Source organism: Mytilus californianus, unplaced genomic scaffold (assembly GCF_021869535.1).
Source record: "Mytilus californianus isolate M0D057914Y unplaced genomic scaffold, xbMytCali1.0.p SCAF_9, whole genome shotgun sequence".
NCBI classification, from domain to species: Eukaryota; Metazoa; Mollusca; class Bivalvia; order Mytilida; family Mytilidae; genus Mytilus; species Mytilus californianus.
In genome coordinates this window covers 36,281,094-36,304,836 of record NW_026262745.1, presented here as the reverse complement: position 1 = coordinate 36,304,836, position 23,743 = coordinate 36,281,094, and the positions used below count along the sequence as shown (strand labels likewise).

General features: G+C 32.0%; 1 protein-coding gene and 1 long non-coding RNA gene across 6 annotated transcripts in view; both read right to left on the bottom strand.

The window, feature by feature from the left end:
- The window catches only part of LOC127715641 (uncharacterized), a 97,637-nt gene that overhangs the window by 65,054 nt on the left and 8,840 nt on the right, over positions 1–23,743 (bottom strand). For 4 of the 5 annotated variants that reach the window (XR_007988516.1, XM_052221764.1, XM_052221766.1 and 1 more), the window contains exons 2-12: positions 20,073–20,442; positions 18,011–18,212; positions 17,501–17,623; positions 16,875–16,913; positions 15,815–15,841; positions 14,760–14,870; positions 8,630–13,032; positions 5,253–5,287; positions 2,036–2,200; positions 1,499–1,703; positions 367–568 (exon numbers count right to left, since the gene is read on the bottom strand). Coding sequence is in view for 4 of the 5 variants with exons in the window: in XM_052221764.1 (XP_052077724.1) it covers positions 367–568; positions 1,499–1,703; positions 2,036–2,198 (570 nt within the window). In the remaining variant the exon portion in view is untranslated. The remainder of the gene's footprint in view (positions 1–366; positions 569–1,498; positions 1,704–2,035; positions 2,201–5,252; positions 5,288–8,629; positions 13,033–14,759; positions 14,871–15,814; positions 15,842–16,874; positions 16,914–17,500; positions 17,624–18,010; positions 18,213–20,072; positions 20,443–23,743) is intronic. The other variant, XM_052221765.1, reaches the window with a different exon arrangement.
- Positions 1–23,743, bottom strand: part of LOC127715693 (uncharacterized) — a 97,127-nt gene that overhangs the window by 70,054 nt on the left and 3,330 nt on the right. The window lies entirely within an intron of this gene.

The window sequence follows — 23,743 nt, the reverse complement described above, 5'->3', positions numbered from 1 at the left end:
AATAGTAGGATATATGCAGTTGTTTTCTATTCGTTCCGTTGCTTGATGAGGTCTGATTTTGATTTTGGTATTTTCTATGGACTTCCCCTTTTTGAATTTACCTTGATGTTCATTATCTTTTTATACTTTTTTAAAATACATTGTAAAACTGTAGGTATAATAAGTCCGAGATTGCCATAATGTCTGACTTCCTTTTTGGACTTGCTTGCTTTGTTAGATGCTTGTGACCGTCAAACGTCAGAGTAATCTCGGAAATGGTAGAATCAACACACCAGGAGGACATGTTAAAATAAGTCAAATATATTAGTTTATATTATCAACGTAAACACATACGTATCTGTATGAAATGAACTATATTAAACCTGCCTTTACAATATCACGGAGCTCCTTTTCTATCCTGAAGTTATCATTTGTCTTTATTTTAGATAGTTCATCAAATGCCTCGGACCATTCATCAGTATATAAACTGGACCATTTTTCAGACAATTTTGTTGGTCTATTCGAGTCACTCAAGTCAGTGATGTCGCTGTTTCCTTTCGTGAGTTGAATACCTGCTAGTTTGCTCAACCTATAAAACTCGTATATTAGCCCTATATTCACATTAATGATCTATTTTAAAATATATTTTAACATGACTTTTTGAAGCATGACTATTTTTGATCGCCTTTGATCACATAGCTCCAAACGTTTGTACGTATATATATATATACAATATATACGTCACTGGATTTGCAATGTTTGGGTTGTAGCGTTCCTAATGAAGGCAAACCGAGATGGAGCTTCGGACGCACAAAATTTATAAACAGCAATTTTCCTTTTACTATCACTGTGTTGATAACACTGTTAGTCTCCAAGTGTTTAAACAATTCAGTGGTCAGTGCTTCTGTACGGACTTAATCTATTACCTATTTTTCTGAAATTCATCGTAAATATATTAGGAAATCACTAAACACTAAGATTCAAACGCCTTCAGGCAAAGTTAATCTAAGCCGAAAATGGCTATCCTTTTAAGGTCCTTTTGGTTACTAGTATATAGCTCCTAACGTTTCTATGTATTTATACATCTCTGACTTTTAAATGTTTGGGTTTTTTATGTTCCTGATGATGGTTAATTCAGAATAACTTGAATTCTTTAACGTGTTTATTTACACTTGTATAAATGTCATTGAAGGATAATGAGTTATTTAACTTATTAGTTTCACTTAAACAAAAGTTATCTGATCTAGTAAACAAGTTCAAGCTACGCAAAAAGAGGTAGGACCAATTTCTTTCAAATTAATTTTATATCTAGGTCAATGAAAACGAAGTAGGCCATGTCGTTAAATACAAAATTCTTCGAAATCATGTACAATTTGCATTTGTTATTGATGTTTCATAAACGCCGTGAATGGCAATTTACTGCGCTAAATTAAATAAAGCAAAACATATATTTTATATTATTAGGGATATTTAGATAGTGAACGAATGCAAATTTTCTTTAAATCGTACAATATCTTACCTTGAAAGGGCACTTTCTTTTTCATCTGACAACACTTTGATCTCTTTATTTAATTTGATATTTTCTTGTTTAAGCGTTTCGTTTTTCTCGACCAAATTCTGCTGTTCATTTAGGCATCCATCCAGAAGTTGTTCTTCTGCAGAAGGTCCTCGATTCAGCTTGGCCCTTGGGGTTTTCTTAAGTTCAATAGACGCTTTAAGTTTAGCTATTTTAACAAAAACAAAATTATTAAAAATAATAATAATTATTTCCACTACTACTACCACTAATAATAATTATTATTATATGTTTACATACCTAATACAAATAGCCAGTGAAAAACATATACATTATGTGTAATATTTGTTCCGAATAATAGAACAAATACACGAACGTTCATCTTCGCTAGCCAAGAGCCAAGGGTACCGATCCGATTCTTTCATCTCCGCATGTATGGATAGCAAAGATGTGGAACTTATGAAGTATAGATAAATTTCGATGATGTTATTTACATTGTTTTCTTCGATTATAACATTTCAAGATTAGAATTAAATATACCTATTTCTTTCTCTAGATCTTTATTTTTTGTCTCTAATTTGCTCGATTCAGCTAAGATTTTATTAACAAACTGTTGAGTATTTTTGTTCGACCTCGTCAAGGTTTCTGTTGCTTCATGGTATGCTGGATCTTGTCCCCACTTTTTGCTTAGTGATTCGCCCATTTCTTCAAGAAAAAAGACAGGATCTTTCGTCAAACTGTATTTAATATGTATATTCATATTTCAAAGGACTGTAAAGACCAAAGTCCATCTTCAAATACTTTAAATTATAAACATGTATTTAGAATTAAAAGATTATTTAATTAGAAGTCAAATATTCTCCATCTTTTTAAAAGGTCTAATCTTTATCAATAAGTAGTACTATTTAACACTAAACAGAAACAGAGGTCTATACAATATTTGAGATGACTGAACCTGCATGAAGTCCCTAGAATAATGGATCCATGAATATAGTGACATAAACAATAACTAAAATTGAAAAATTTGCAAGTTAGAGTTAAGCTTCCTACTTATATAAGGCTATATATATATTCATGTGATAAGTTGTAGAACGAAATACAGGAGTACACCTTGCTGAAAAATAAGTTTTTTGTTGTTTACTTTTGTCCCTCTAAACCAATCGAAATGATCAAGCACGGAATATAGTCGTTCGTCGAGTTGGTTGTTAGTATATTTAAATCTTAGTATAGTAAGATGTAGCGTCCAATATTTTATAATAAATCATGTTTCTTTTTGATAATATATAAACATAATTAAAATAATACCAAATGGTTTAGTAGAATTAACAACTGAAACAAAATATCCCTCAAATAGTATGACATATGTACTCATGCATCAAATACTCATCAAAGTTACCATGCTTATATTTCGTACGTCAGAAACGTTAAAAGGTAAAGTATTTTGGACAATTCAAGATGTTGCATACCATTTGTCGCATACCATCGAGTTTGATAGAAGATGTTTCTCTGCTACATCAATCTCATCTCAGGGCTACCGTCCTTTAATGAGATTGTAGCTAAGAAACATCCTCTTGTTGGAAAACCACCGACTATCTATAATTACAAAAGTTATGGATTATCTTTATTACTGTGAGATCTAAATCCAATATATAGGTGCTCATGGAATGTTGCTGCATACAACTAGAAAGTGTACAGTTCAGAATTTAACGCCGCTAATTGTCAATTTCCAGTCGTGTCAGGTGTTAAGCAGATCTACTTTTTCTAATATATCTGCATTGCATGCACAATAGCCTATATGTTATATATATAGTTAGCATGCTTTGAATGATTCATCAATATAGCCACATTTACACATCAAAAAGTGAAGAAAACTGTTAGAATATTTTCTATTTCTTGCAAAGTTTGATGAAGATTTATTGATAGAATGTTGACGTTTAAATTTTCGGTATTGTGCGTTCCTGATAAAGGAAAATAAAGAAAAGAGCTTAGAACGCATGACATTTATAAAGTGTTGTTTTCATACATACAAACGCATGAAATTAATAACCTGTGGTTTTCATTTTTACAGCACTGGGTCGATACAGCTGCTGGTCGTTTATCAGTTCTCGATGGTAGCATCAGCTCAGTAGTCAATAATTCGGTACTGACATGACTTATAACAAACCTTTCAAAAATTATCAGTTTCTGAATTTATAAACTATAAAGAAACAAAGGTTTCAATTCTCTCATTCAAAGATGACCTGAGATGGATTTGGCTATTACTCTGATGTCCTTTTTTTTCATTTAGCTCCTGAACTGTTTCGGTTCTTATACATCCTTGCTTTCAAATATTCGGCTTTGGGTGTTCTTGATGAAGGTATATCAAGAAAAGAACTTCGTACGCATGAAATTTATAAAGTGTTGTTTTCATTTTAAGAGCACTGGGTCGACACTGCTGCGTGTACTGAGATGATTTTATTTTTTACATTTCGCAAAATTGTCCGTTTATAAATACACCATATATATAAATTATAACGAAAATTTGACTTCGATTCCCGCACGCAAAGTTAATTTACATGAATTTGGTTACTATTCAGGCCCCAAACTGATTTTCAACTGTTTTGGTTCTTGTACTTCCTTGGCTTTCAAATATTTTTGGCTTTGGACATTTTTAAATTTTAAATTTAGAAAGGGCGTCGGACGCATGCAATCTATAAAGTGAAGTTCCAATTTTTCAATGCCTATAACGATTCTTTATCATGGCGGCTAGTTTTAATTGGTAGAGGAAGCCAGAGTACCGGGAAAGAACCACTTCTAGTCAATTACGATGGGCTATCGAGTCCCTATGGTATGAAGTCTGCAACAAGTCGGCGAGAAAATGAGAACAGCTTGTTCCGCTGGTTTGTTTATTTTTCGCTAAAAAATCTAAATCCAACAAAAATACTAAGAAAGCTTAAGTAAAAATTTCATAGGGTTTTAACAAAGTAAGGTATACTCTTTTCTGAAACAAAATGTGTGTAACTATGATGAGCATTTAAATAATGAGACAATGATGCACATAAATAATTTATATATGTCTTCAAGATTATATGAACAAAAATATCTGCAGATTGAATAACTGTCACACTATCCGTTTTAAATGTCAAAGTAATTTCAAGTGGAAGAAAATACCTATCCCTAAAAACAACAAAAACATCGCCACATATTTAAAATAAAACACAACTGCATAAAACACAACGATTTGTATATTTTTTGAACCCTGTAAGATCGATTTTAGTTTAATGTTCAAGAACAAACTAAAGCGGACAGTATTTAAAGGATATTTTAAATTCAACTGAATAATGTGTTTCTGAAAGAATTAACAACAAAATTATTTTTAAAATTCAAATATTTTTCAACAAAGTCCGCATGACACCTGGATTTCTACCAAGAAAAACACTATTTTTTCAGAAATGGCTTTAATATTATTAAATTACCTTGGGAAAAAATCCAAAATGATATGTTATCTTTCATCTTATCAATCTTATTCAAATTTACAATTACCTAACTTATTGTGACTCCTTACTCGATTATTTTTTTTTCTCAAGCAAAGAAAAACAGCAAACCAGAGTTCTTTGAACACTGTATGTATGATGTCATATAACACTTAGTTGGTGTATCGATCTACATAAAATGGTTGACACAGTAAATCGTGTCCTTGTGTAGAAAACCCAAACAATATCCTATTTTGATCAAATGTCTCTTTGATTTAAAAACAACAATGCCCTTTAAAACTTACCTTGCTATTCCTTACTCCAGTATTTTGTCATGTACCTTTTAAAACAGAAAATAGTTCTTTGAAAAACCGCCGTATTTATGATGTCATATAACAGCTAGTGATTTTAGAAGCATATATTTCTTAGAAATGGTTTTATTTTCAGTTAAATATGATAATAAAACCTTAGAAAGAAACGCAAACTTTATATTGTCATTTAAATATTAATTCTATTTAAAATACAAATTTAAAAAAGTAAAAAAGTACTTTTTCAGAGTACATAAACTACGAAAACTGCTGTATATGGGAATTGTGATGTAACAGTTGACAATCAGCGACACCTACCTAATTGTGGTAATATTGTATGTTATTCGGATTTTTTAGAATAGGAGGCTCAAATTCGCTTCGGCGTTTATATCCCCTGAGCCGTGAGGTGAGGGGGATAAAGAGCACTGACAGGGGATATGAGCACATATCTCTTGTAAAGATTCTGAATGACAATTATAGTACACTGGACTGTCCTTATTTTAACATAAATTACCTTGTCGTTTTTATTAACAGGGGATAAGGGCTCCAATTCCCTGACAAAGTAGCCAATCACATTGCATTAGTAGCGGGAATATACCAATCAAGTATAATTTAAAGATATAATACCGATTGCAATGCGCTCGTGTGTCTGAAAGATGAACAATGCTCAAGATCAACGCTCCAGACCAAAAGTGAGTGAAGGCAAATACATACAACATTTACGAGATACAACACAGTTTATCATAATACACAATTGTACAGGCCAAATATTTATATATATGCAGTTGTCTCCATGTTCCATTTTAAAGAGAAAAGATACAAAGGGGACAATCAAAAGCAAAGGTCCAATATTAACAGACAACGCTATTACAAAAAAGTAAAAAAAAAAAACGACAAAAGACAAAAGACAAAGAAACAAGACAAAGCAATAACAGAAAACAAATCCTCGAACTGTTACTCCTTATATGTAAAAGTTTCTTGAACAAAGAACAATGTGTTAAAATTAAAAAAAAAAAACCGTCGGGCACGGACTTGCATTAATTTTGCAGACACTTATACCTGCTATTAACATACAATAGAACAAAAGATAAAACAATGCAGTAAATAATAGAAAAGCTGGCATTTGTTTATACTCTTTTACAAATTAATGCAGAAAAAAATATTGAAAATGAGTTTTATTCAAGAACGAAAATACATCCTTTCTCATTAGCTAAAGCAAATTAACGCTGAATCTAGTCTAAAAATATCAATCAGTTCAGAATACTAAAACACTGATGTTCAAGAAGCCGAACACCTAATATCACCTCCAGTTTTAAGCAGGGTTTGGGTTGCTCAGTCTTTAGTTTTCTGTTCAGTGTCTTGCAGACCATTGTTTGCTGAAGTTTCTTATTGACAACATATTTGTTAAATTTGGAGGTAGACTTTTTCAACAAATTGTCGGCATTCCTATGGGAACGAACTGTGCGCCTCTCCTTGCCGACCTCTCCTTATTTTCATATGAGTCGGAGTTCCTTCAGACACTTGTCAAAAACCAGAAGATCAAAGAAGCCAAATAATATAATTTCACATTTAGATATATTGATGATGTTCTTTTAATTAACAATCCAAACTTTTCTTATTGGGTTTCATTAATATATCCTCCAGAACTAAAAATTAAAGAAACAACAGACATGACCTCCTGCGCCTCATTTTTAGACTTATACCTCGAATTTGACATAAGCGGTCATCGCAGTACCACAATATATGACAAACGAGACGATTTTTTTTTATATTACCAATTTCCCCCACCTTAGTAGAAATAGACTAACTTCACCCGCATATGGGGTATACGTTTTCCAACTCATTCGGTATTCAAGAGCTTACAGCTGCTACCCAGACTTTATAAAACTTCACAAGTGTCTGATCAGAAAGTTGATGAACTAGGGTTATGTCAAAGAGCGTCTCGTCCTTTTTCTAAAAAAGTTCATCGGAGGATACCAAGACCTTGTTGATAAATATTTCGTATCAACTTCACAAATAATACATGATGATCTTGAAGTATAGATTCTAGGTATTGACGTTGTTTATCATCTTAATACGTGTTATAGTGCTCTTTTATTTGTCCTTGTAAAATATTAACCTTTACTATTTAGTAAATTTTTGGCAATATCCTTTTGACGTGGCTCGGTACTTATGCATCCCGCCAATGTGTTGTTTTGGTGTGGTCATTTTTTGTATTCTTGTCTTTCATTTTTGCTTATGTGCTTTATCTATATGCCATTTTGTTTTTCTTTGTTGACATATTTGTTTGTTTTTATAGTGATTAAGATTATAACACACTGCTGACTGCTGTACTCCTATTTTTAACATTTTTACCTATTATGTTTGTTTGTTTTGTTCACACATTGTTGTCAATTTCATGGAATTTTATGCGATTGTCATACAAGTAAGAGGTTAAGCTAGCTACACAACCAGGTTTAATCCACAATTTTCTTCATAAGGAAATGTCTGTACCAAGTCAGGAATATGACAGTTGTTTTCCTTCGTTTGATGTGTTTGGGCTTTTGATTTTGCCATTTGTTAAGGGACTTTCCGTTTTGAATTTTCTTTGGAATTCGGTATTGTTGTTATTTTACGTTTTTCGTCGTTTTTTTTTGCTATGGTGTTGTCTGTTTTTCTTCGACTTGTGTTTTTTTTTTATTTTCCCTTTTTAGTATCATCTGCCTCTTTTAATTTGATTGATCCCTCCTTTTCATGTGCATTTTGCTCTGTAGAAAAACCGACGGGAAAAATAAAATATTATGTGAGAATATGTCGAAAAATGATAAGTGTCAAAATGTTTTTCAAGAAAAAAAACAGATAAACACGGAATGGTTCTCATGGTTTTACATACATGATTTTGTTTAATGGTACGTATAGTTTCGGATGTACTGAAAAAGTCTTGTGCGATATCAGAAATATACTACGATCACTCGATTGCTAGCGATGCAGTTGAACTATCAGTTAAAGTAGGACTATCCATGCAGGCCACTCAGTACATGTAACAAGTGCATAAGTACTGACAAACTTAGAATTAAATTTGTATTCTTTTTATTTTGTAAATTATTTAAATGTACTAAACTGAAATTGATACCACTTTTGGCAAAGTGACCTTAGAATAATTTTGTCTGTTAACTTAGTCATCATGATCATGAAATGTTGAAACTGAACAAACTGAAAAATGTCCTTAATAGCTATAACTTGGTAAAGGATTATCAAAGTATTTTCATATGCATTTCCCGGAAAAAATAAATAAAATCAAGCAATCTTGAGTTAGTGTAATGTGTAGTAATAGTTACAAAAACTTAAATTGACCATTGCCTCTGCAACAGGTTGCACAAATAATCCATACTTACTCGCATAGTTTTCATGTTTTGCTGGTAAGTTAAATACATTGAAGCAAGTTCGATGTTAAGATTACCACATAAACAGGAAGTCAGTTAAATATCAATATAAATGTGTGTCAAAATAAATACTCTTGAACAATCACGTGATCAGACGGTTTTTAAAAAAATACATTATTATTTATAGCTAAAGGTCGGTACGTGTCATTATTTGAATTAAGGAGATACGGGAAAAGCAAGAGGATTTGCTCTGAGGTATTTTACCAACCCTTTTCTGAAGAAAAAATATGATTTTACATGCAATAATATTTTTCAGTGACAAATAAACTTTATATATCAATGTTTGAGTTTTAGCAGGTCTGTTCTAAAATAAAATTTAGCAATCTTCAGTAAGTGTAATCATAATGTGTAGTAATATTTATAAAACATAATTTAATCATTGACTCTGCCACGGTTACACAAATAATGCATACTTACTCAAATAATTCTCTTTTTTTTTGTTGGTAAGTAAAATACGTTGCAGCAATATCGACGTTAAGATTTCTATATAAGCAGGAAATAAGTAAAGTATCCATATAAATGTATGTCAAAATAAATACTTATGAACTATCATGAGATCAGGCGATTTTTTAAAAATACATCATTTATTGGTAGCTAATGGATGGTATATGTCATTATTTGAATTAAGGAGATACGGAAAAAGCAAGAATCTTTGCTGTGAGGTATTTTACTAACCCCTTTCTGTAGAAAAAAATTATCACTTTACATGCAATAAGTTTTTCAGTGACTGTAAAACTTATATCAATGTAGCATTTAAAAAAAAATAAGATTAAGTATTGGAGAATTAAGTCTAGTGGTAAACAACTACCTCCCCTGCAAACCCCGAATAGTTGAACTTTAATGTTGTTTGCGTTCTCCTTGAGGACGCTACTAATGTTAATTCACAAGAAAACTTTCTTGTTAAAAGAAGCAATGAAGAAAAAAAACCGAATTTCCGTATGTTATTCATCTTTCTGTAAATATAGAAAGCGATGAGGACAGTAACCTGAGTAGGCTATATAGAGCATGTGTAAACTCGGTTAATGGCAAAAAGTAAAATAACAGAAATACCGAACTCCAAAGAAAATTTCAAACGGAAAGTCCCTTAACAAATGGCAAAATCAAAACTCAAACACATCAAACGAATGGAAAACAACTGTCATATTCCTGACTTGTTAAGGCATTTCATTATGGTGGATTAAACCTTGGGAATACATTCCTAATGTACCAATCAATAATTTCTTTTTCCTATTGGCTGTACACGTCACTGGAATATGCCGAATTTCCGTATTTATAAGCAGCTAGTCCAAATATATTAAAGAAATCAAAGTACTGAAGTACTGAACATCGGATGACCGCAAGTTCTGGTTGATGGTCACAAGCACTTGTCTCAGAAAAAAATCACATCTATATACCTGAAATTTAGGTTAAGGTACATAGATATATTTTTTCTGAGACAAGTTCCTGTGTGGATGATGAATAAATGACAGGGAATTCAACCTCACCGTAATATTATTATATTGTAGTGACATAATCATTTGTTATCAGTATACTCTGGTTTGTTGTTATATATTATATTAATATTTGTACACCAGTAATATATATAGCAGATCATCTTAATAACTCTACAGGCAAATTTTCATCCATTTATATATCATTCTATTCTACTATTCTAATGATAGTGCATGGTGGGCACTCTTCTGTAAAAATTCGTTTTTCTAATAGACTGGATTTGAGTAGGCATTCATATTTTCCCGCTTTTGTTGCAAAACGTCCTCGAGATATTCTTCCGCATACACTCGATAATATCCGCGTGATTATACGAAATACGTTCGGTTATCAGTCAAACGGCAAGGAAATTTCTGCGGCAACATAACACCGGTATGACCTCTCAAGGTCACATCCGATGTAAAAAATATCAACAAAATCGATTGTATTGCAGCAAAGATACTATGTACTTAGTTACCGCTATTAATTGTTCCCACTTCACAGTTCACAGACTGAATAGTTGAAAACTAAGTGTATTTTTTCTGTTTTTCAAAACGAACTGTATTTTTTTCTCTCCTTCAAACAAACTGTATTTTGACACGGCCTAAACTGACTATGGTCGATAAATTTAAATTTTCGTCTTATAATGAAGAAAAAATTATTGGAAAAAGATTACAAACCTGATTATGCAGCTAAATTTTTTGGATTCTTTGAATTATTTAAATGAGTTCATCACTATTTAATCTAATGGGATTGATATTGTTTGTGTTTTGGATTTCTGTGTTGTGTTTTGTGGTCTTTTATTTATCAATGTCTATTGTTTTTGTATCAGTTACCATTGTACAGGAATTAGATGCAATCAATAATCAATAAATCAATTCCCCATTTAAATTAAATGAAATTCCTATGAATGCAAGATTTGTAATGATTTAATTTTGATTTACATATGACTGTGTATCCTCTTATGACTCAGCTTACACAAAGTGACATTATAGCTTCTCTTGTGTCTTTATCGTGATATAATACACCTATACACCAAGGCGTTGTCAGGTTATTTTCGACTTATGAGTTTGAATGTCCCTTTGGTATCTATCGCCCTTCTTTTGTAAAGAATGTAATATATATATTTAATAAATATGTTCAATATATTGTCATCTTATTACTAAAGTAAAATTCATGGAAAAGTAATTCAACAAATTTCAAGTAGTTTTATTTTTTTCTTTATTTTTAAGTATTTATCAATGTGATGGTTTCAGTAATTAGATATATTATAAGAGAATGAAGGTTTCAATGATAATGGCGATGAAAATGTATGCTTTTTCATACGAGTTAATTCCATAATCAGACACATTTTTAAAGATATATGTTATAATATAATGTACCAAGGGTACATTTCATTTATTCTATCCTATAGAACAAGTAATAAATCTGGAATATTAAGTACAGAAATCATGCTGCAAATCCAGCATGTTGACTGTATGAAATTGAGTTTTAGTGTGACGTATCAAAGATGTGTTTCGCTACTTAGATTACATTTCAGTGTTTTTTATAAATAATAATTCAAAATAGGAAGCCAATCATTCGAAAGAGAAAACAATTACAAAAAACAACACCATCAACACCTCAAATACTTAACTCCGGCACAGAGTTTATATCCGTTCCGTATATGCTCCACACTAGTCCATTTACTAAGTCTGTATAGATTTACGTTATGATCTCTGCATCGGATGTTGCAAAATACAATAAAATATTTACATTTACTCAAAACTATACTAGTCAACAAAAGTAACGATACACAAGTTTCAACTCCAATTTATCATAAAATATAATAAATAGGAAAAACTGTTAAATTATCCAATGGAAAACATTCATTTGCAAAGCAAATGCATATGATTAAAAGAATCTGACCAAATTGGAAAGTGAGAAAATGACGTGTTATTGAACACCACCTTCACACCAGGGGTCAAATTTATTTTGCGGAAAATGATGACAAAAGTCGGCATTAATTTCGAAGAATAGAATTAAGTATTCAAATATCTGCAAAGGCATTCAAAATTTAAAGCAGACCATGTTTAAGTTTAAAGTTTTAAGTTCTAATATCGATTTTTGGGTGAAATTACAATTTTTGAAATAACAAAAATTGCAAAAAAAAAAGTATTTGCTTAAAATCGATGGTTTTGATAAGAAAATAACACTCTGTAAATAATAGACCATTGGGCAATTATTTACCTTGGTGCAGTGTATCCAATTTCATTATATATGGAAAATACATTACCTTGTATCGTTTCTTTTGTTGACTAGTATATATTATTACCATGATATAATTCAATATACAAATAGTACTTTTAAATATTATGACTTAAACATTTTGTTCTACCACACCCGGATTAAATGACCTGTTGGCATTCAATATCACAACTACATCTTTTAATATCCTTTCAGTGACCAGTTTTGTCGTCATCCTCAATGACATGACCATCAGGTGAGTTTTGATCTGGTGGTATATATTTGAGGTTGTCGTCACCATTTTGTGCAATTTCGTTTGGAATATCCATTGTCTTTTCAGTGATTTCGTCTGTGCTGTTAGAAATTTCCGTTTTGATTGTGTCATTTTATTTTCCTTGTGCCGTACCTTTCGTCAAAATGGGACCATCTTTGTGTAAAAGCAAAGCTGGCCATACCACGAAGTCGATAAAAGGTCCACTTTTTGTATAAACAGAAAAAATGCTCTTGTCTATCGCTGTACCTTTCATTTCGTTAAAGACCAAAGCCATCGGTGGTTCTTTTATCACCATGCTCCAGCACAATTCTGTGCACCGTTCTACAAATTTCAAGATTTGGCTTTTTGATCCCATTTTGTTATACTGCTCAAGTTGGCGGAGTGCCTCCTGTTAAAAAAAAATAAATGCATGCTCCATAACAAATTTTTAATATGTTTGTTAAAGAAAAGTTTTTATAATTACAAAGGAGTAGGATAGATTACACCTAAACATGACTCCCTTTTTCTAGCTACAATTTCAAATAAGAGTTCAACTTAAGGTCAAGATACAGTACATGGGCTATGTAACATATTTTCGTAAAATTTTGCACACAACTTTAGTGCGTTGAACTCTAATACGGGTGTGGATGGGGGTTTACAGAATAGAGAATAATGGGCAAAAGATATAAAGAATAGAGAAAAATGGCCTAAAAAATAAAAGAATACAGAAATGAAGGACCCCCTCCCCCCATCCAGACCCTCTATTATAACTGAAAATGAACAAAGTATTACTGAATAGCTACTTTACTGTAACTTGACCTTAATGCGTTCATTAATAATTCAAACAGTTACTAAATGTGTCAATATTCTATCACATTCAATGTAAATTAACAGGCTAATTACGATGGCTTTAACATATACCATCTACTAGTATATATCAGTAAAAAAAAAGTTGTTTTACAGAATGTTTGTAATAACAATTCACGTGCCTGACTTGAATATATAATTTGTCGAGCTTTTTATAAGACAAATCGTTTTATTATATTTTTAAACATGTTTATGCATCAACTTGAAAAAGTTTCATCTTGAAATAATTAACATCTGATAATTAGGGCCAAATAGAATACTTCCCGCACCGAGTTATACTTTACGACCACTAGGGTTGACTGGGTGAAGACGTATAAAACCATGCTACAGAGGAGGCTACGTTGCGGGATGAATAAATATGCAGTCACGTGATCTGATTGAATGCGTTAAATCCAGTAAGGCAAACAACAAGCAATCCTTTCTTACATTTTTCACTAGAAATTCTATAATCGTCAAACAAAAGTACACCATAAAACTTATACAACAACTAGAATAAAACAAAACATTACACTCTAGCTTAATATGTGGTCATTTCTTTTGAAACAAAGCGTGGTCACGATAGGTCTTTGATAGGCATTTGGTATCTGTATTCATACATACAATATATGGATGCATATATACAAATGTCTTCCAAATTAGATATACATTACCTAAATGTCCACGCATGTTTGATGAAGACTGTCCCCCCAAGTTTTAATCTTGTCAGCCATTGTAGCCTTGGTTTATTGAACTTAATAAAAAGGTACCACAGATACCGTCTGCTTCATGTCTTGTCTTACATCTAGCTATTTACAAGAAATGATTTTAATTTTTCCATAATTAATCTTTCATAGCTCAAGAAGCATTCATGGAGCGTCTGCATATGAAGAATAATATATCTTCCAATTGATACGATATTCAAGGTCTTGCGTTTTCTATCTATAATAATCAATATCTACTCGATGGAGGATTATAAGGTCATATTGTACAAAAAAACCTCCAAGTGGCAAAGTTGAAGTTTCCCTTCGAGAAAGTTTCACGGACGCCATCATTGTGAGTTGACCGTTATGAAATATCCACTTGTACTCATAATCTGTACCAAATAAGGACACAAAAATTTCTGTAAAAGGCACTTTGTATGGTGATCGGTCTTAGTATGTCTCTACGTTTTCATTTGTTAAACTCTTTAATGAACTGTATATCATTTTCCCATTCGACATATTTAAGCGTGCAATATATGCAATATAATTAAATTTTATTTAGATATAGTTAGAAAAAAATATGAAATACCTGTTTCACGCATTCCAATAAGTCTTTATCATACTTTCGTCTTTCATGAACAATTTCGATCAATTCCTCCATGCATTTCAGTATAGATTGTAACTTGTCGTTATTTATTCCCTAAAAGTAACAAAAGATAAATTAAGTTCAAATTGAGTCCTAAAAACCACTGCAAAGTATTATAAAGAAAACTCTTCAAGTCAATTGTACCTGAAAGAAAATGACAAAATACTGATCTACCAAAATGTAACATATTTTTTTTAAAGTAAAAGGTATAACCTGATATAAAATGATAGAAATTTGAGTCTTTAAAAATTTTTCACCGGTAAACCCTAATACCACTAATGATTAAACCAATCAGAAGCCCCGTGTTATATAAATGACAAACAAGTGAACCGAATGATGACCTGTAGATGTCTTTTTGGTTTATGTCTCGGCGGGTTAACGTTGATGTGTAATTGACGGTAGCTGTTACCTTCCAACAATTATTTTTTTAGCATAGGTTTTTACAACATATTTGTTTATTCAAATATGACCATGTTGACAACATATACATGTACATATTTTTTTTTCAATTCGGTGAAAAATATTTGAATATTAATATACAAAAACCCAGATAAGAAGGTCTAATGGCATTTCAATTCTCTTGTGTGGTACCATTCTTCTTGAGGTTTTGTTTTAAGCCTATATTTTTGCATTTTCCTCTTACACAAAAAGGTCCCAAAATAATCGAAGATTACCATCTATCTGTCTGAATGAGGCAAATGATAAAACCAAGTCACAACTTGAGTTTCAAACATTTTCAAGTCGATTCACAAATTCCTGTCCCAGGGGTTGTATTCTTTAGTTTAGAAGACCAGCGTATCAGTAGTTTTAAAGATGAAAAACATCAATATAAATGTTGTTTCAATGTTTTGTGACTCTTACCCCTGTATATATTAGGAAAAGGAAGATCGTCTAATGAACGGCCACCAATATTCATATTCCCTGTTTGTTTGAAATACAAAATTCTCCTTCCATTCTACATAAATGAGCATAAATGTTATTATTACATTCATACTTACATCGTTTGGGGTCACTGTTGCTGCAGGCTGAAATAGGATGCTTATGAAAAAAAGTGTTTTAAAATTTATGAAGATTAAAATTCACAGAATATTAAACTTAACAACTCATCCTTATATATAATTGAACTACTTTCATGTACTCCTAATTAAGCTGCCGAGGATTTGTTAATTTACAAAATATACAATTGTATCAATCGCCATTAGAAATGGGTCGATTTTCACTGAAAATTAATTAGCACACAGCTATTGTGATTATATATTTGTTTCCACAACAGTTGAATACGACAGGAGCTGCATGTGAAGTATGGCACGCTGAATTCCAACGCAATATGACATGCAACATCATTTAAAATTGGTGTACCATGATCAGTTCGTTAACTACAGACTAAAGGGAAAACGGTACTATTTATTCTGCCATAGGCGACAATACTAACATTTTCTAAATTTACCACTTTTTATAATTAAAACCTGGACAAAACAGTTATGTGTGGTGTTAGTACTTTATTATTCTGTTTTAAAAATTGAAGCCAAATAGTATCATGAACAACTTCCAACGGAGCTTGTTTATGTTATCCATGCCCACCGTCATTTTACACCAAATTTATGAAATTTTGGAAGTCTTTTCGAATAATTCTCTAGAAATTATTGCAATGGGTTTCAAAATTTATATTGTAAATATACACACTGCAGTTATTCATAGATAAATAAAAAAATATATTGTACCCTTACATCCAATCACAGCGCTCCTAAGTTGACTTCCTTCACCTGCCTTGGGTACACAAAAGGCCAACCTAATGCTGGGAAAATGTAATAGTACTATTTTCCCTATAGCTGTAGGTCATCATACTAGTTTTTAAAATCAAGAAGATTCTCAATCCGGACTACATTCAACCTGAATAGGTGTTGTCATATCAAGGCATTGCACAAATACAAGACTTTTTTGTATTTTTTTAAAAGTTCCGTTATAAACACTGGCAATGTGATTATGTTGAAATATTGCAGACTACTTAGTACCTACCATGCGTAAATAAAAAAAATCGAATCCAAAATAGCCTCTTACCTTTTTAAGATTGTCTTTAACAACTTTGTGATACAGGCTCTGCAATCATTAATGAACTTATAGATAAAATAAAACGAGAATATGTCTGGTTAAACATTCGATTTGATTTTCATTTATCAAACTTTGATAATAAAGCAACTCAACTAATGTGAATTTGTCAAAGAAACTGTATATCAAACACAGGGGTCATTTAGGACCCAGCCGGTACATTTTCCCTAATGCAGCAGTTGCAAGAGAAAAGCTTTAATAGATGTTAATGCCAAGCGGATAGTGCATCAACCACATCCTGGGTAAATTTATTTCGCTTATACTGGTATATGAAAACGGCCTCTGCTGTGTACATAAAATACAATGGTAATATACTGTAGAAAAAAAAAACAGATGAAAGAGAGGCGAAAGATACCAAAGGAGCTCTTGCTCTAAATAAAATGTTCTCGACAGAGAAGCAGCACATATATAGTTTTGAAGTTATTGGTGCGACCTTGCCTGCTCGGGATCGTTCAGCAATCGATTGTGTAGAGTACATGTAACTTGATCGAAATGATAATTATTCAGCAGTTTTCTATTAAAATTTGAAAGTAAAGAAAAGATCCATATATCTTAGCTTGTGATAAATGCATGCTTACAGTTTTAGTAGCAGATACCAACTGGTCCGATTTTCGGTGAAGACAGCATGCTATGTCCCACACATGTGTTTTGATATCTGCCATCTGTTTCTTTTCAATTTCTTGGCAAATATTGAAACATTTCTGATTTACAAAATTGAATAAAATAAAGTCAGTAGAGACTGTAGATGCTAGCAAGTAGAATTAATGTTTTTAAACCCCCCCCCCCCCACCCCCACCCCCCCTAAAAAAAAGAACATAACAAAATAAAAAGAAATATCATTTCAAAATAGAAAATACAAATTTAACATATTAAGTTCTTATTACTTCTCATACGGAGATACATTTTGTTTGTAACAGATTACCAAAAGATTTCCAAAGACCAAGTAAGATTTCTTCTTAATGCATGCGACTTATTGTTTATACCATTTACTCAAAATGTTTGATTCTGTTAAGCTTTGCAAGTTAATATGTAGTTGAGAGAAAAACAATTTTCCCCGTCAGACCCTTTCAATTATTTCTTTAATGTACCTGAACAATTGAGCACAGTTCCTTTTCAATTTTACAGTTTTCATTTTCCATGAATGTTTGAAATTCATCGAAGGCATCTGTCCATTCATCAGTATACAAACTGGACCATTTCTCTGCAAGTTTGGTTGGCCTATTAGCATCACTAAGGTCAGTTATATCACTGTTTCCTTTTGTGAGTTGAATGCCAGCTATTTTACTTAGTCTAAAAACAAATGATGGTAAAACTCTATTGGTTATCTTGTATTATTTCACAATATGCTGTATTGTATGTTTTGTATTTAATGTAGGTTTGAGAATAATGCAGAAAATGAATTCTGAATGGCATTGTAATAATCACATATATAACTTTACGTTTTTTTTTATAGATATCTTTTTCATGCAAAAAAAGCAAGAATTTATTCATAGCATTATGGATGGTAGTCCTTTTTAGCTCATCACTTGGCGTCTGTCGTCTGTTGTTGTCGACGTCGTTCGTTGTTGTGAACTTTTACAAAAATCTTCTCCTCTGAAACTACTGGGCCAAATTTAACCAAACTTGGCCACACTCATCATTAGGGTATTTAGTTTACAAAATGTGTCCGATGACCTCGCTTGTTAACCAACATGGCCGACAGGGGGGGAGGGGAATGCAAATTTTGTCTATTACCTTGAAAATCGCTATTTATAGAAAAATCTAACAGGAGCTAAAATGTTAAAAATGATGATATATACCTATTGATTATTTACATTAGAACTGTCAGACGATTTCTTATAGGAGTTATTGCCCTTAAATGATGAATGTTCTTCATTTTTGCCTATCATGTTGCAAATTATTATAATAATAGATAGAGAGAAACTTTAAGTAGCAAAAATGATCAGCAAGACAAGATCTGCAAATTAATCTGATTAAAATCTTCGAACGACTCCTTACAAGAGTTATTACCTTTTAATGACAATTTTTACATTTTTTTTTTTGTGTTTTAGCCAAATATCTGAAAAATCTTAATAGATAGATAGAAACTTAGATAAGAAAAAATTATCAGCAAGACAAGATCTACAAGTAAGTAAACTGATTCAAAACGTCTGACTGTGCCTCATTTGAATTGTTACCTTTTAATGACGATTTTTACCAATTTTTTACGATTTTGTCTAATTTATGAAACAAATATAATAGATAGATAGAAGCTTAAATAAGCAAAAATGATCAGCAAGACAATATCTACAAAAAAGTCTACTGACCGAAGTTCATTCCTTATTGGAGTTTTGCACTTTAATGATGATTTTTACCAATTTTTATTGTTCTGTAACTTATAAGGAAAACTAGTATAGATATATAACTACTTTAGATAGCAAAAATGCTCAGCAAGACTAGATATATGAATAAGTCAACAGAGCTGAAATGGTCAGTTAACTCCTTATTGGAGCTCTTTTTCTTTAATGACTATTTTTATCTATATTTTAAGTGTTTGCCTATTATCTTGAAAACTATAAAGATAGATAGACACTTTAAATAACAAATGATCAGCAAGACTATATATATAAATCAGTCAACAAAGCCGACTGTTAAAGACGCACATAGACCTACGTGAGAGACATAGTCTCTTTAGAGCCTCTAGTTTAAAGAAGTATGTTAAATTAAATTGGTTTTTAAAATGATAAAACAAACTGAGATAGTATGTCATATATGACGATAAAGCTTTATGCATTTACATATTCCTTTGTGTTGAATAATGTTAATTTTGCAAAATAATATAAATGCAATTCTACAAAACAACATTTGTGGTTTTTGATAACACAGGGTCTACTCCACTATTATAGACCAGTAGTCCTCAGATGTATTATCCGCCCAGTAAAGTAAACGTCGTGTTCGATAAAATGTCCAGTCCCTTAAATCTTCACTGAAACATTCATTAACTGAACTAAACTTTTCTGTCTTTGGTTTTATTTATTTTGGCTTTCTTAACTTATTATCATAAATATAACTAATACAGTGTAAAGAAATTTTGAACATCCGATTCCATCATAGAAAAGACGATTATATTCTGCGATATTAAAAGAGAGGCGAAATTTTATTATAGTATACCTAGAAAGAGCGTTCTCTTTTTCATTTGAAAGAATTGTATTGTCTTTCGTCAGTATTTGGTTCTCCTGTTGTTTAACATCAAGTTGTTTCCCCAATACCATGTTTTCATGCTTTAAAGTCGACAATTCTTTTTTTAATCGTTCTTGTTCAGCCAAACACTCAATGAATGTTGCGTGTGTAGTCCTATTCGCCTCCTGTACTATTTGCTCGTTCTCTTTTAACTTGTCAATATCGACTTTGAGTTTCTTTTGTTCTGCTAGAAAGTTATCAACAACAATCCTGCTGTCGTCATCGGAATAGAACTTGGATCTAACAGATTCTATCATTGGATCGCGATGTTCTTTCGAGTAACTCCAATCATTGCCCATTACTATTTAAAAAAAACACGAAACATAAGTATGGTCAAGTCACCACATATTTTTGAGGGGAACCAGTAGTAGCAACTTGGACTGCTGGCATTTTTCGTTTAAATGAACAAATCGTTAACTGAAAAACGAAAATTATTCATATATTAGCGTAAAATATTATAATTAATTTACCTATGATACATGAGATAAAAAGAAGTTTTATAATTTTGGTTTAATACTTACATCATAGCGATGCGCATCTATAAATACGGACTAACCCCGACACATGACGATTTTTTACCCTTTTCATGTGTTAGTCAAACACTATAGAAGATAAAGAGAAACTGGTGTACATGTGTAAAATGATCACCTAAAATTACAAAGATCTTCATATAGGACAACAAAGCCAAAATTGTTAATTCTTTTCAAAATACCAATTTGTACCCATTTTTGTACTTTGGACAAAAACGTTGATAAATAAAAAGAAACTGAAGACAGAAAAAAAAATCAGCAAATCAAGTTCATCAAACAGAGATCTTTCATAATTACCGTTCATAACATTTTACAAGCAGTTAGTTATAAACTGCATTACAAGTGCTAGTTTTATTGAAAAAGGTCATGTTATTTGAATAAAACATTTCATTAAAAAAGGAGATGTCATGCTAGGATTGCCAACGAGACAACTATCCAACAAAGACTATGGCGTTGATGTAAGTAACTACAGGTCACCATACGGCCTTCAACAATGAGCAAAACCATACGTATAGTAAACTATAAAGGGATCAAACATGACAAAATTACAAGAGATAAAACCACAGGCCTGATTTACAATAAAACAATGAACGAAAAAGCAATCTGATAGACAGTTATCAAAGAAAACCACAGAATAACAGGCTCTAGACTTAACCAGTGACTAAGAAAGAATGCATGGATGCGAGACCCTCAACGTCAAAAGAAAAAAAGGAAAATCCCATAGGTTGACTAGGCTATATAAATTTGGTCTCATGGACTTCTCATGTCTAGCAGTGAGACCCACACTGAGAGAGTATTTCGTCTGGCTATGAGTGATGTATAAATATGCTGTCACGTCGGATTGTTAAATGCAACGTATATAGTTAGTGTCATGTTCTCTTCATATGATTATGAGTCAAGGCCTTACTCAAAAATATATTTTGCTATGCAAGATGTCTTAAACAAATGTTAATGTGGGTAAAATGTCTATTAAGGTAAGGCCTTGACTCATTTCTAATTTGCCAAGAGATGTGTGTAAAATGGCTATTTCATATAAAGTTCTATGTTGTGATGTTACACTATTGTTTCAGAAAAAGGGTGAGGTTTGGTACCATTAAAACGTTTAAACCCGCTGCATTTGTTTGCACATGTCCTAAGTCAGGAATCTGATGTTCAGTAGTTGTCGTTTGTTGATGTGGTTCATAAGTGTTTCTCGTTTCTCGTTTTTTATATAGATTAGACCGTTGGTTTTCCCGTTTGAATGGTTTTACACTAGTAATTTTTGAGGCCCTTTATAGCTTACTGTTCGGTGTGAGCCAAGGCTCCGTGTTGAAGACCATACTTTGACCTATAATGGTTTACTTTTATAAATTTTGACTTGGATGGAGAGTTGTCTCATTGGCACTCATACCACATCTTCTTATATCTATCTATATCTACACGGTAATGGAGTCATATTAAAGTGACACCACGTACAAGTGACGTCTTAGCACTAATTTGCAATATATTTAACTTTTGGTCCTACTTCCTCCTTTGGTTATCTTTATTTTACCAAATTCGCGGATGCTAAATCGACTGTATGATGTATACACAGTCACATGCGATTTGAATCCACATGTACAAAAATCAAACACATGTTTGGGAGTTTTTCATATGAGCACAGGTAATGTTGAGGACGCTATCTGAACTGAAACTGAAAAAAACTCAAACAAAAGTGTGAGGTATGACACATTGTAAACGTAGTCTACCTATCATCTTCGTGGTTAGAGTTACTGTGTCATGTGAGAAATAGAAGAGTGGAGCACTAAATAATATAATCGTTTGAAGATAGTTTTTACGCCAGTGTCAAGGAACATTTTTAATTAATATTGATTTTTACTTTACTTTGAGAGGTTAATTACTTAAACTTGAAAATATTACTGCTATTCAAAATTTCTAATAAACCAACTCTTTTTCCGAGAATATAAGTTTAATGCATTTCCGGTCTATTAAATCTATTTAGAACCGTTATACATGTACGAGTTAAATTTAGAAATTCTTGGAAATTGTCCTTTTAAACAGTGTTGTTCTCCAGCATATCATGTTTAAATTATATGACCGTAACAATCTCGGTTAAATATTGTAATAAAACTAATCAGGAAAGTATGTAATGAAAGGTTGTATTTTAAATACGATTAAAACACATTTTGGTAATTTAAGCACATCAACTTCCTATGTAATACATTCATTATAATAAACCAATGGAATCTGCTGGTTTAATAGTATTGTATAAAGAAGGAATATATGTAGGCGATCGTATTATATGTTACATCAAATGCAATAGAAGCACAATGGGACAATTTATTGATTTTTCCCAAAATAACCCTAACCCACAGATCTCAGATCCAGTTCTAATTGGTTACATCTGATGTATTCTTTATTTCAAGTAAAGAGGATATTTTCAAATAGCATAATCATCAAACTTTTAATTATGACATTTTATAAAATGAGCAGGTAGTTTGATATACCAAAGAAAACGATGATTGATTGTTGTTTTCTTAACACCAGTGGCAAATATTTCATGCATATTCAAGACGAGAACTAATTAAACACCCTCTCTATTCGGTAGGTTCTGCAAACTTGGTTGACAAAGATGAAGGACGGAGATTAAGAAAACGAGGAATGTTGGCTAAGACCATATATTTTTCCATGAAATAAATCACCACAGTGGCGGATCTAGAAATTTTCATAAGTGGGGGCCCACTGACTGCCTAAGGGGGGAGGGGGGCCGCTCTAGTCATGCTTCAGTGATTCCCTATATAATCAACCAAATTTTTTCCAAAAAAAGGGGGCCCGGGCCTCGTCCCCCCCCCCTCCCCTAAATCCGCCTCTGTCACCATCGCACACTCTCAAAGAGTTCTTACAATAGTTCTCTTTGATGTTAAAATCCGTACCACTCTCATCACACGTGGCTTTACGCTTCACATTTCCATTCTAATTAGACCATGACTGCATATTTTCGGTGTCTTCTGATTATGTAGTACAATTTATTTAACGATTTACATTGAAATGAAATTAAATTTAATACTGAAAAACTTTGTTTTAATTACATGA